Below are 12,144 nucleotides of genomic sequence, written 5' to 3' on the forward strand. Positions count from 1 at the left end.
GGTAGAGCAGGAATGTCGAACGCATATGGCGGGCCGTTTCTCAAAATATTTCCCGCGTTTCCAACGATCCACGGTTGCAAACACCGTGCGGAATGCGGCCGAAATATTTTGTTTACACGAATATATCCCGAAGGAATGCGTGGAAAATAGCCCAGGTAGAAAATGCGAAATTCCGTGACTCAGTCACTCAGTTTCGACACGGTGCTCGGCGAGCCACGTTCTCTCTTCAGCTTTTCTGAATCATATTGTTGTTTTTTGTTCGATCTGAAAAATGGAAATAGTGCAGTCCATCGAAGCCCTAAGTAGCAGTGATAAAGGCTTAATGAATAAGGCCGGTTCGGTGCAAGAAATTTTAAAAGACAGTTTGAGGGAGGAAGACATTCAAAGGTAAGTTGCTGTTGATGTACAAGATCATCAATTTTTTTGTAAGGTTTCTGATTTGTGTTTTAATGGTTAAAACAGTCAGAATTTAAGTTATTAGAGGACAGAATTTTATGTATTTTGATTGACACTATATAGTAGTGCTTTATTGTATATTTTATCAATTTCAGCTACTTTGAAGCCATTAAGCAGACAGAGTTTTTTATAACAAGAAGTTCTATTTTTAGATAAAAAACAACACTTTATAAAAGTCACTAAACAATAAATTCTTTTGGAATTTATGGTTCGTGCGAGGGCGAAAAAGATACAAAAATATTTTTTTGGCCAGTGCCAAATCCATCTAATTACGACAAGAGCATTTAGGCATCTACGTCATGAATATTTACAATAGGAGTGCCAAAAAGTGACGCCTTTACTTTTTGTTAATCAGTTTCCGCCAAATGTGTAATAAATCACGCGGCAACGAAAAAAACACAACGTCCGCGATTTGTTAGCCTTAATTACCGCTTGATTACTTAACTATTGGGATTTTTTCCAGGTTGGCGTACTCCAAATTGGTGCCCACGTTGGAGGCCCCATTGAGAAACAGCAGCATTTCGATCTTGACCGACCATTTGATCCTCACATCGGCCGCTTTTGTTAATTCGGGGATCGTGGACGCTGCCGGGGTCACTTGCGTCATTAGCGCAGCTCCCGAATTACCTTTGGTGCCCCTCAGCGAAAATGTCACATTCCATAGAGTCGATATTTTGGATTGTTTCGACTGTAATATCAGCAAATTTTTTGATGACGTCTCAGATCTGATTGAGAAGGTAATTTTGTTGTTTACATTATTGCTTACTAAAAGCGTCACAAAATTGGAAAATATAGCGCAACCTAGATCGTGTGTTGCAGTTCCGCAATTCTAATTGATATATAAACATTTATCCAATTTTAACTAAAATTAGATCGGAATTTCAAGAAATTTTATTGAATTACAAAGTAGATGCACACCAGAGTACTTAGCACTCTATCTAATTAATTCATGTATACAGGTGTGGTAAATCCAAAACCGACCATAGAAAAAACCGCGTAACGGGCCTCCAACAGACAGAGAAACGTACATTATTGCATGCGCGGGACTAAGACAGAAAACGAAAAAAATATCAAGTAGGCCATATTTTTAGCGCGCTGTTGCCAAACGCCAAGTTATTTTGTCGACGGTATTTGAGTGATACTTGGCGTTTGGCAACAGCGCGCTAAAAATATGGCCTACTTGATATTTTTTTCGTTTTCTGTCTTAGTCCCGCGCATGCAATAATGTACGTTTCTCTGTCCGTTACGAGGTTTTTCTATGGTCGGTTTTGGATTTACCACACCTGTATATTAGTAAGGGAAATGTAAAGAAAATATTTATCCTCTCAAGATGAAACAACAAACCAGGCAATCTGTTCAATGTTGAGTGGTTCATTGTTTATTTTTAATCGGCAAAAACATGAAGAACTTTTTTCAACTGTGCGATTTGTATAAGCGCCATTAAAAAACCTGCTAAAACAGCCAAGTTTCCGATGAATGAAGCAACATGAATAATAAATACCTTTATATTTTTAGGTTTATATGCGTGTTTCGCAACCACAAATTTGTTAAGTATCTATAACTTTTTTAGGCACACCTACGAGTTGCGCACGTCATCAACTCTATTATAAACCCACAACTTAAACTTTTTATAAAATTTTGACACGCAAAAAAATGATACAGAAATTTAAACTATTAGGGTGAGAGGTTTAAAATTTAAATAAAACATCAGTTTGTCTGGTACAAATGTGACGTAATTTACCTGTGACTTAAATTCAAAAAAAATTTCAGGTGACGTCGTCAGGTAATCGAGTCCTAATCTACTGTGTGGCGGGGGTAAGCAGATCGGCTACCCTTTGCATAGTCTATTTGATGAAATACCGTCACCTGACCCTCCTGGAAGCGTACAATTACGTTAAATCGCGCAGACCTAGAATCAAACCGAATTGCGGTTTCTTCAAACAGCTAATTCAGTACGAAGAAGAGTTGTACGGGAAAAGCACGGTACGCATGGTGTACAACGAGTACGTCCAAATGAGCATTCCCGAAGTGTACGAGGGTCAGTACCGGAAAATCCATATTCCCACCAGGAGGTTCAGGGATAAGTGTAAACGCGGTTGTTTAGTTTAGTCTACTGAAATGTTGACCTCATTGAGGGAATTCCAAGAGGGTACACCAAAAGTGTGTTTGGAACTAACTACGAATTAGGCTCAGTTGTGCAACAATGTGTGTTAAACTGAGATTAATACAGGAATTGCACAACAGGGCCTTAATAACAAAACGGCAGTACTAATCAAAAATGTGATATAACGCCATTGATTAATGTACGGTAGGTTAAGAAACCTCTGAAGGGGACCAACCAAATTTGTATTTTTTATTAATAATATCTATTAATAAAGAAATTGTTTTAGTGACAATCAGTAGTGCATCAATTCCTATCCAATTACATCTAAACTCAATTCATTGATTCATGTGAGTGACGTTAATTTGCTGGTGGCACGTCATTAATGTCACTATTCCATTGTTTTGCTTGTGTTGTATATGTTTTCTGAAAATAATAAAAATTGAATAAAATGATTAATTGACCCGAAAATCACTGCTAAAGGACAATCTGTCCTAAAGAAACCTCGTTTACGTGTATCGCGAAGATGATATAATCTACAAATTAAACAGAAGCAATATTTAAGGGTGGCAAAATGCCGCGCGTTAAAGCCTCCCCAAAAAAATGCATTAAAAGCAACGTACAACAACCTGAAAACTCCTGGGTGTTTTTGCTCAAAGGTAAACGATTTCAATCTGTAATGTTGTTGTGACATTTTTTTTTAAATCAGGTGAGGCATTGGAATTGTCTGAACAATACACAGGCAAAGGCACCCCTGATGTAGTTAATTTGAGACACCCTAGCACAGGAGAATCTGCCGTTTTCTTATTCTCTCCCAGTAATAATTCAGTGCAAGAAGTCATTACCTTTGATGGAGGTCGCAGGTCTTGGTTTATTGATGATGTGGTCAAGAGTGATGGTAAAATGCAGCTTTCCACACCTATTGATCCTATTTTTTTGGGTGAGAATCTGGTGGTTTTTCCTCTCTAGCCCAGTTAATTATTGTGTTTTGTTCAGTGTTGCCATACTTGAAAAAGTTTTGCTCTACTTATGCTCAACCTTTGGATCAATTATTAAGAGATCAAGAGTATCCAGAAACTGAAAGATTGTTAAAATCAACTGGGTTAAGTTATTTGACTATGATTGCAGATAAAAAGGTAAGGTAATTTAACTGGTTAGTATCAAAATGGTTTAATAGTTTGTTTGTTGGCATGTGATCCAATTAACTGTTCGCCACTATACTACTAAATATCTAATAATGGTAATTTTTATTGTAAATGCAAATAGAATAGTCAAAAGCCGCATTCATTTTCAAGCTCCATAGAGCCAGCAGAGCATTTTTGACGTCACGATGAGGTAATTTGGCAAAATCCTAGATTGACCAATTGTCAAACTACGTCATTGTGACGTCTAAAAATGGAGCCTGAAAACAAATGCGGCCAAAATGACAGTTGACATTTCTAAAATTTTTTTGTGACAGTGACAGTTTTTTTTTTTTGGCCTCATTTGTTTGGTTTAATTTAAAATTTTCATATTGGTTTTGTTATAGGGTAGTGACGATTTGAACGCGTACAAGTACAACGAGGACAAAACGCTAAACTGGCTGAAAAAGAAAACAGAACGAGTGGCCGAAATTTTGAAACAAAAAAACATTCACGTAACCGGATCCGGCGCGGTGTCCGGTAATTTTGTGCGCACCGCCAAGACCGATGCGGATCACGAGGCTTACCTCAGATACGCCCCACGGCATGTTTCTGAGTATCTGATGGACGATCTCAGTCTGAAATTGTTAAAGTTTCTCGGACTGCCTGAAGAGGCCGCCACCCAAAATTTGAAACGAAAAAGCGGAAACACTCCAGGTAAGTGTTAGTTGGTTTGTGTCAATTTACTAGAAACTGTTGATAAATGTCCTTGTGGGTGAAGAAACATTTTTGCATTTGCTCACATTATACAAGATAAAACAACACTAGAGACAGGTTTTGGGTATTTAAAAGTGAATTCTAACCACTGGCTGCAATTTATGTGACCATTTTGGGTTGTCTTTCTTGGACAGGCCAAGAATCGAAAAAGCCAAAACTGGATGACGACGACAAACTACCAGCAGGTGGCAGCGTGCTAGATCTGAGTAAACCGGAAATAAAATGGCGGCCAAAACGCCCAGTTTTACCGCCAAAGATAAAGCCAGAGCGAAAGTGGCGGGGGGGTAAATCATCATCAGTTCATTTTTTAAGAAATATAATCGCGTTTCGATGATTTGTTAGAGAAGCATAGAGGTGTTACTGTCTGTGGCTCTAAACGGAAAAGAGCTGTTTGATAGTTTTTTTTTTTATTGCGCATAACTCAATATTGTTAGATTCAAGGTTGTTCATATGCCAGTAAAATTAAGTTTTACAGACATAGTACGTTGATTTCTAAGACTGAGGCAAATTAATGGTAATTGTGTACTTGTAGCTAGGCTTGACTGTATTTGAATAAATAAAACATTCACTTAAGTTTTTTTATGGTATTAAATCATTATTTCTGTATCCCAATCAATACTCCTCCACTACAGTTCTCTCAAGTTTTAACTCATCCAACTGTTTGATGATATCATCAATTTCCTCTTGAGTTATGGTAACATCGACACCACATTCCTTCTGCTCACTCCTAATAAATTCCAGGCTTCTAATTTTCTCTTCCAGAAAGGCGGGCTGTTCATTTTCAAATTTTAAACTAAAACCTTTTAATGTAGTTTATTTTTTTTGTGTTTAAAAGCTTGTCTTACCGTAACGTGTCCAGTTTATCCTGTTTAACTTTTTCACAATGTTTATTGGTTAGTTTTACTAAGGACTCTCTGCGCGCTACCCATCTGAATTCAGAGGGTGGGGGTTTGTACACAATGTTTAATTTTTCTAGCACCCATTCGAATTTTTTGTAGTCAGTTTTCCGTAAACATTTTAAGTACTTTTTTCTCTTGTCTATCAACTCTTTGAGCTGCACTTTAATTTGTTTTTCCCTAGGAAATCGTTGATGGACCTCTTGCCACGCTCTGATCCTACCTAAAAATCATTTTGATGTCAACAGTTATGGTTATTTATTAACATGCTAACCTGTCCATCTAGCCAAAACCACTTCAATGGTATTTAAATCATACTCATGTACTTTGACAGCTTCATGGATCTCATTAAGGTACAACTTAGTACCTGCTCTCTTCTGATTAAATTCCACAGTAAAGAGCCTTTTAACATAATCATTGGCTCTATCCAGTTCTTTGCAGTTTCTACAGTTGAAACAGTATACAGCTTAAACTAAACGACGGAATAGCCATAATATTTACCTAAACGGTATCAGGTATTGCTTTTTGTCTATTGGGGACATACGCGACAAATCTCCGGACTTTATTGGACTGGTACAGGGATCCGTTTCGGTCTGCGCCATTTGATTTTCAAATCTGATTTAAAAGCGTACGTTCTTGCTATGTAGTGCAACTGTGGCGTCTCGCACGCCAATGAAAAGATTTTATTCATTTTTTGGGGGGATATGTTGGTTTGAATAATAAATTTTTCCCTTAAAACTCAAAGAACAAGCACAATTTTTTAAATACATAACCTCAATTATTATGATTTAGTCTGTCATCTGACATTATCTATCACGTGATTGCTGTATTTGCCAACTTATGCTACATCACATGACCAATGCTCGTTTTTTATTTATAACCTACAAGTTTCCTGTTTCTCCTAATCCAAAAAATTAAAAATTATATTTAATAATAAAATAAACAGAAAACAATTAATATTTATGAGACACTTTAGTAATGCTAATAAAACAATATTCACCCAATATATGCTATACAAAATATAAAGACTAAACTTTTGAATGTATACCAATAATCTTAATTTTTTTTAGGTCTAGCTCCAAATATTGAGCTCCCCACTCTGACATTTGTACTCCCCAGACTGATTGCGTGTTCAAAATCATCTGACATTCCCATGGATAGTCCTACATCTCTCCAGTTCAAACCTAATTCCTTACACAAATCATCCCTACATTTCCTTAAGCACAAGAAATCCGGATTAGGTCCATGTGATAGGTCATAACCAAACCTACCAATTGTCATTAGACCTTCCAAACTAAAATAGCAACATACAGTTTCTTGGATTGGTAAAAATAAGCCACTTACTTCAAGTTGGGACATTCTTTTATAATATACTCAGCCAAACTGGTGATTTCGGAGGGTTCAACCCCATTTTTCTCCTGTTCTGAGCTTGTGTTTACTTGAAGCATTATATTCAACTTGGTTAATTCAGGAGAGCGGTAATTAGGCCAATTTTTGTTCAGCTGAGTGGCTAATTTCTTTGAATCTACCGTTTCTATCACATATAAATTTGGTACAGCTAACACTTTGTTAACTTTATTTGCTTGCAAATGACCAATAAAGTGCCACTGGATATCCTTACATTTTTCAAGGATGACCGGGTGTTGGGATTTGTCCTGTAGCTCCTGGACATAGTTTTCTCCAAAATGTCTCTGCCCTAGACATAGTAAGGATTGAATTAAAAAACCGAATAGCTATATGATGGTCACAAACCTTCTTCATAAGCCTCAACTATCAGTTCAACAGGTTTAATTTTACTCACAGCTACTAAACGGGGTGTAATACCATCAAATTCTACGTTTCGTTTGCTGCAAGCCACCCTATTTGCTCAAGAACCTTACGGAGCCCCAGTTTAACATCAATCTCTCCATGACTTTAATCATTCTAGGCTATTCTATTTGGATTTGCATGTAGTTTGTAAAGTCATGTTTGTATTTCGCTATCAATGTTTCTTTTGGGTTTTATTTTGAAAATTATTACGTTTGTTATTGTTTTATTTAGTTGATGAAAGTGACAAGACGTATGTCGTCTTGTCACGTGACCATCTGACGTCATTTGTAGGCCGGGCTATCAATAATTTACGCTGTAAGCATAAACAAAACATTATATTGAAAAGGTTTATTTTGAAATTAAGCAGCAAAATATAGAAAAATACGGTTATTAAAAACGCGCTCGTCTATGCTGAGCCGCTATAGTACGGAGTTTAAGCACTTAAAAATTAATACTGTACAATCTTACAAGTGGACTTAAGCTAGTGGATTTCAATGACTTAGGTAGGGCTGACGTTGCTTCTAGTCATGCGTTGCTGTTGTTCTTTTTTATATTCGGCCGCTGTGTTTTCCAGTTGCTCTTTCAATATCAACAGCTCTCTTATTCTTTGGTACACTGGATCCTGCAAAAAAAATGCTTTAACTTTGGTTTTGAAAATAGAGTAGAATTATTAACTTGGGTTCTCATGCTAGGGTTCCAACGGCAATAATAACCTTTCCATAATTTAATATGCCGGATACTAGCCACGGGAACTAGAACTCGTTCCTGTTTACTGTTAGCCCAAACAACGGGTTTCGATACAAATCCAAGTTGCTGTTAGTGTAGGACCACAGAGAAACGGTGGTATCTTTCACTTCTAGAATTATATGAAACGTTGTAGTTATAACAAGAAACTTGTGAGATGCAGATTTGAACTTGCTTTCCAACTCGTTCGCGTTCGGTGTTGAAGAGGAAAGTGCCGAAACGACACGAGTACAAGTGATCTAAAATGGTGATTAGGAAATGTTCATTGAACTCGAAAGCGTTTGGGAATTGTTGCGTAATTTGCCAGACGCAATCAACAAACTGCAGAAAAACGGGAGAACGATCTGCGTCGCTATGGTGATCATCGCCATGGCCCACTCTCTAGTGTAATTAAAATTTTACTTGTCACAAAAGAACAATAATTCACACCTGTTGAAATTTGTGTCCAAAAGACAACCATTCCTTCTCAATTAATATTTCAAATCCTTTAATAGTACGATAATAGGGATCGAGCATCAGCATGGAAAGGGCGGTCAATTGGGCGGTCCTGTCCCACCCATCTGAACAGTGCACCAACACTGACGTTTTATGATTTTCCACCTGAATTTAACCGACCAACAATAGTTAGTAATTTTAGATTTTTTTGCCCTCACCTTGTCAACAATTCGTACTGCTCCGGCTAGAATACATTTGATGTGTTTCAACCAATAAGTTGACTCCAGACCGCTCAACCATTTCACTTCGTCTATATTTGGGTAGCACAGTTCCTTGAGTTTGCGCAACGATTCACGCATCACGTGAATGTTGTGAATGTCGAGGAACACCAGCTCCGCGTGTTGATAGGTGTCCTCGGATTCGTAACTGTACAAAAGTTGTTGTACGTTCACACACACTCATTTAGCGTTTAAGTCACTGTGCTGTTTACGCGAAAACTTACCCTCCACCCTTTGCTTTATTAGCGATTGCATTGGCCGTTGGTCTAGCGTCCATTATGATCATTTTATGACTCTGCGCGTTTGCGTCCATTATCAACTGAATGTAGTGTTCGTCTTCGCGGCATCTCTTCCCACCTACCTAAATTTATGTTTTGTAACAACCCATCAGTATATAAACTGAACGTTCCCCCCTTTGACAGTTGACAAATGAGAGACGATGTCATGCGTCACCCAAAAATTAGAAATAAGCAAGTCATGAAACTGTTTTTTACGTTTATATAAGTTTTGTTCTTTTTCCACCCTAAAAAACAGGCTGCTATTGCACCAATTAGCAAATAAAGTTCCGTTCTAAGGTGAAACCTGTGTACTTTCTTTCGTTGTATGAATCCACAACAAACTGATGCAAAATCTAGCATTACAGTTTTGTATAGTTTAATAATTTCGGTTGTCAAAAATTAACTTACCCCAACTAACGGTTGTGCGCAACGCGTTATAGTGGCCTGAGATTCAGGGTGAATCCAACTTAAAACCGGCAATCTTCCTGAAATTATTTAATTTAACAAAAATCACTAGAAAACAGAAGAATTACACCTCTGCTGCGATAACTGCACACAATTTGGATATTTTCGTCGCTGGCTTGGGCCGGTATGGCCCACACTGCAGGATAACTATCACAAAACGTGTAATTCTCGTTCATTTTCGTGATTTTCCACATATCGTTATTCACACCCTGTAAATAATAACCGAAAGAAACATATTAAACCACCTGTCAAGAATAACTTACTAATCTTTTTAATTCAGCTATTGGCTCGTAAACGGCCCAACCGTTTTCGCTAAACACCTCCTGGTACTCGAAAGCGAACAGTGTCAATTTGAAACTGAGCGGAAACGCGTACATTTGCAATTTTTCGAAAACGGTCCGTCTTGAATGGTTCTCCTGTTTATGGGCGAACCGTAAGTTGCGCATGTCCTTGCAGAATATTTCAATGCCGTAGGCGTTTTCGCCCCTGGATGATGCTCCGCCCACTTTTTCAATACGGGACACCTAAAGTGTGCAACAAATAGGAAAAACGTTACAATCTAATTACTAAAAATTCTTACAACACCCAACGGGACCTCAACAACATTTGACAGGTCTTTGTCGGCTGACCGGAAGTACAATTTGTAATTGGTGACTGTCAAAGTGCCTCGAGCCGGCCCATAATATGGACACAGGTAAGTGACGTCTCTGGCTTGACCTGTCACTTTTTCGCCAGGCAGTAAAGGTATGTCGTCAGGCCGATTCAAGGTTCCTGTGTCTGAGCCTATTTGAGCCTGTTAAAATTCATAGAAGACTATTTTAAGACACTATTTAAGAGCAGCAGAAATTATGATAATATATTTTAAAAAATTAAAAGCAGTAAAATACTTTTTTTCCTTCTAAAGTAGATACAACATTCTCTGTAGAGGTGGAACTAGATGAACAGTAGCTTTTGCTGGGCGATGTTTTACCCCAATTTGCCTATAAATAAACGATTCGTTTACGCGGTAAGTACTACTATTGTTTGATTTTATAGGGGTTTTTGGTACTTACAGAGTCTTGAACCTTGCCTAAATTAAGACTTTTTGTGTCTGAACGATGATAGTCTTAGCGAAATGATTTGGGTCCATGTCGAGAAGTTCCAAACTTCCGGTTTTTCGGCTCATCGTGGCAACTACCACAATGAAAAAAGCAAAGAGTATTCTTAAATGACTCTAATCTTGAGATAAGTCTAAAAAAAGCTATTAAAATTGGTCCTTATTTATGTATTTATTTATTATGTTTCTGTCAGTGTGTAACATGACATTCGAAGAAAATTGACAGTGAAATTGAAACGTCGTGACATGTGTCTCATTTTGAAGAATCACGTGTTAATATTAAGAGGTACTACTGAAGAGGTCATGTGGGCATCTATCACAAGTTGAAAATACTCATTGTCCTATCACATAAGAGACAGATGTCAGGTGTTTGTTTTTTTTTTTTCTCTAATTTGGTAAGAATTTATTAATAATTTCAGGAAATAACAAATTCACTTATCATTTCATTATCTTTGTAGTTTGAGTAGAGTGAGATTGGTTCTGGAGGATAACTTGCGGAGCTACTCTCTCACAAATTTAAACTCTAAGGCTCCCAACTCTAAAAAAATGTCCTCCAACACTAGTCCTTCCCATTACGTCCAGGACGCTTTTGTAACGGACGCCGACTTTAAAGTTGATATAAATCAACGTATGAAAGTGCCCCAGAAAATCAGCTTCAGTGGCGAAATGAACGGAGACGTGCGACACTCTTGGGCTACCGATAATTTCAACATGCAAGTGCCTGAACGGATTCTGGTGATGGGCCAAGATCAACACATTGGTAAATATCATAAAGCACTTGCATTCAAAGTCTGTACAGGAATATTTTAGGTACCAGGGCACCCCCTAGAGAGATTGCTTTTGACAATTCAATGCTGGCTCGTTCGTCTGAACCATATCTTAATGACTTACCAAGAGTGGCAACACCTCCAAGAAGCTTAACCTTAGACAAATACCCTTTTCCTGGTAAAGATTCTTCCACAGGGTTTTTACAAATAATTAATGTAGGTATTAAAGGTATAAATGATTATCAAGGGGACTCAGAACCTGAAGATCAACTGCCTGTGGTTAAGCCAAAACAAAAAGCTTATCTGAACTTGAATGACTCAACTCATTTAATGTCAAACTCACTTAGGGAAGCCACACACCAATTGGTAAGTTTGTGTTATTTGTGTGCACTTGAGAATATATTAAAAATTTAGGTGGTGAAAGCTTAACTCCTGCTGAAGAAGTGGTACATCTGAGAAGACAGTTGGCTAAACTGAACAGACGTGTTATGGCTCTTGAACTGGAAAATGTTAATAGATTGCAAAAAGAGAAAATTTTAGCTGGATTTGGTATAGCTTATTTCTTGTTAAAAGTTATTATTTGGATGAACAGGGACTGAGTGGTTTTTTAGTCTAAATGATGCACTGGACTGTTAGTAATAATATTGTTTTTTTTTGTGATTGCAAAAGTCATAATCCATATTATTTAGATTGGCAAACCAAAAAATATTTGCTAGGTTATATATGAATAATTTACTCAAATTTTTTTACTCAATCACAATATTACAGATGTTAAGTGTAAAATAGTGTTATAGTGTATTTAATACTTTACTCTGATGTATTATTATTCATGTTGTCATTGTTTTTTGAAAGATTGACAAAAATAAATACTGTTAGATCATTGCAATAGCATTTTCTTGAATGGAAAAAAAAACTAGTCAC

The 12,144-nt window shown here is 37.2% G+C and overlaps 6 protein-coding genes across 6 annotated transcripts; 3 read left to right on the plus strand and 3 right to left on the minus strand.

Annotated features, from left to right (window-relative positions):
• Positions 1 to 132: 132 nt before the first annotated feature.
• On the plus strand, positions 133 to 2,852 carry LOC145732398 (dual specificity protein phosphatase 14-like). The gene is made up of 3 exons (XM_081984619.1): positions 133 to 387; positions 920 to 1,193; positions 2,227 to 2,852. Exons 1-3 carry the CDS (start codon positions 272 to 274, stop codon positions 2,563 to 2,565), a joined length of 729 nt encoding a protein of 242 aa, XP_081840745.1. The 5' UTR covers positions 133 to 271; the 3' UTR covers positions 2,566 to 2,852.
• Positions 2,853 to 2,957: 105 nt separating this feature from the next.
• On the plus strand, positions 2,958 to 4,804 carry LOC145732392 (ribonuclease H2 subunit B-like). Its single transcript, XM_081984613.1, has 5 exons — positions 2,958 to 3,216; positions 3,267 to 3,497; positions 3,554 to 3,693; positions 4,086 to 4,395; positions 4,590 to 4,804. The coding sequence occupies exons 1-5, from the start codon at positions 3,132 to 3,134 to the stop codon at positions 4,787 to 4,789; spliced, it is 966 nt and encodes a 321-aa protein (XP_081840739.1). The 5' UTR covers positions 2,958 to 3,131; the 3' UTR covers positions 4,790 to 4,804.
• A 169-nt stretch (positions 4,805 to 4,973) lies between these two features.
• On the minus strand, positions 4,974 to 6,127 carry LOC145732394 (small ribosomal subunit protein uS15m-like). The gene is given in 5 exon segments (XM_081984615.1): positions 4,974 to 5,248; positions 5,301 to 5,574; positions 5,626 to 5,795; positions 5,853 to 5,931; positions 5,934 to 6,127. Coding segments are annotated over 5 exon segments (813 nt in total). The 5' UTR covers positions 6,043 to 6,127; the 3' UTR covers positions 4,974 to 5,067.
• A 177-nt stretch (positions 6,128 to 6,304) lies between these two features.
• Positions 6,305 to 7,445, minus strand: LOC145732787 (pyridoxal phosphate homeostasis protein-like). The gene is given in 5 exon segments (XM_081985281.1): positions 6,305 to 6,645; positions 6,696 to 7,047; positions 7,104 to 7,208; positions 7,211 to 7,263; positions 7,441 to 7,445. Coding segments are annotated over 5 exon segments (753 nt in total). The 3' UTR covers positions 6,305 to 6,407.
• A 48-nt stretch (positions 7,446 to 7,493) lies between these two features.
• On the minus strand, positions 7,494 to 10,617 carry LOC145732404 (phosphatidylinositol-3,5-bisphosphate 3-phosphatase MTMR2-like). The gene is given in 14 exon segments (XM_081984633.1): positions 7,494 to 7,782; positions 7,836 to 7,945; positions 7,948 to 8,013; positions 8,066 to 8,285; positions 8,334 to 8,504; positions 8,558 to 8,765; positions 8,842 to 8,978; positions 9,304 to 9,380; positions 9,431 to 9,569; positions 9,624 to 9,884; positions 9,941 to 10,153; positions 10,248 to 10,340; positions 10,413 to 10,468; positions 10,471 to 10,617. Coding segments are annotated over 14 exon segments (1,929 nt in total). The 5' UTR covers positions 10,526 to 10,617; the 3' UTR covers positions 7,494 to 7,659.
• Positions 10,618 to 10,858: 241 nt separating this feature from the next.
• Positions 10,859 to 12,105, plus strand: LOC145732405 (transport and Golgi organization protein 11-like). The gene is made up of 4 exons (XM_081984634.1): positions 10,859 to 11,216; positions 11,267 to 11,401; positions 11,453 to 11,593; positions 11,638 to 12,105. The coding sequence occupies exons 1-4, from the start codon at positions 11,003 to 11,005 to the stop codon at positions 11,820 to 11,822; spliced, it is 675 nt and encodes a 224-aa protein (XP_081840760.1). The 5' UTR covers positions 10,859 to 11,002; the 3' UTR covers positions 11,823 to 12,105.
• The last annotated feature ends 39 nt before the right edge of the window (positions 12,106 to 12,144 follow it).

The sequence above is a fragment of the Ips typographus genome, linkage group LG8 (assembly GCF_016097725.1).
Source record: "Ips typographus isolate SLU linkage group LG8, UJ_Ityp_2.0, whole genome shotgun sequence".
Lineage (NCBI taxonomy): Eukaryota > Metazoa > Arthropoda > Insecta > Coleoptera > Curculionidae > Ips > Ips typographus.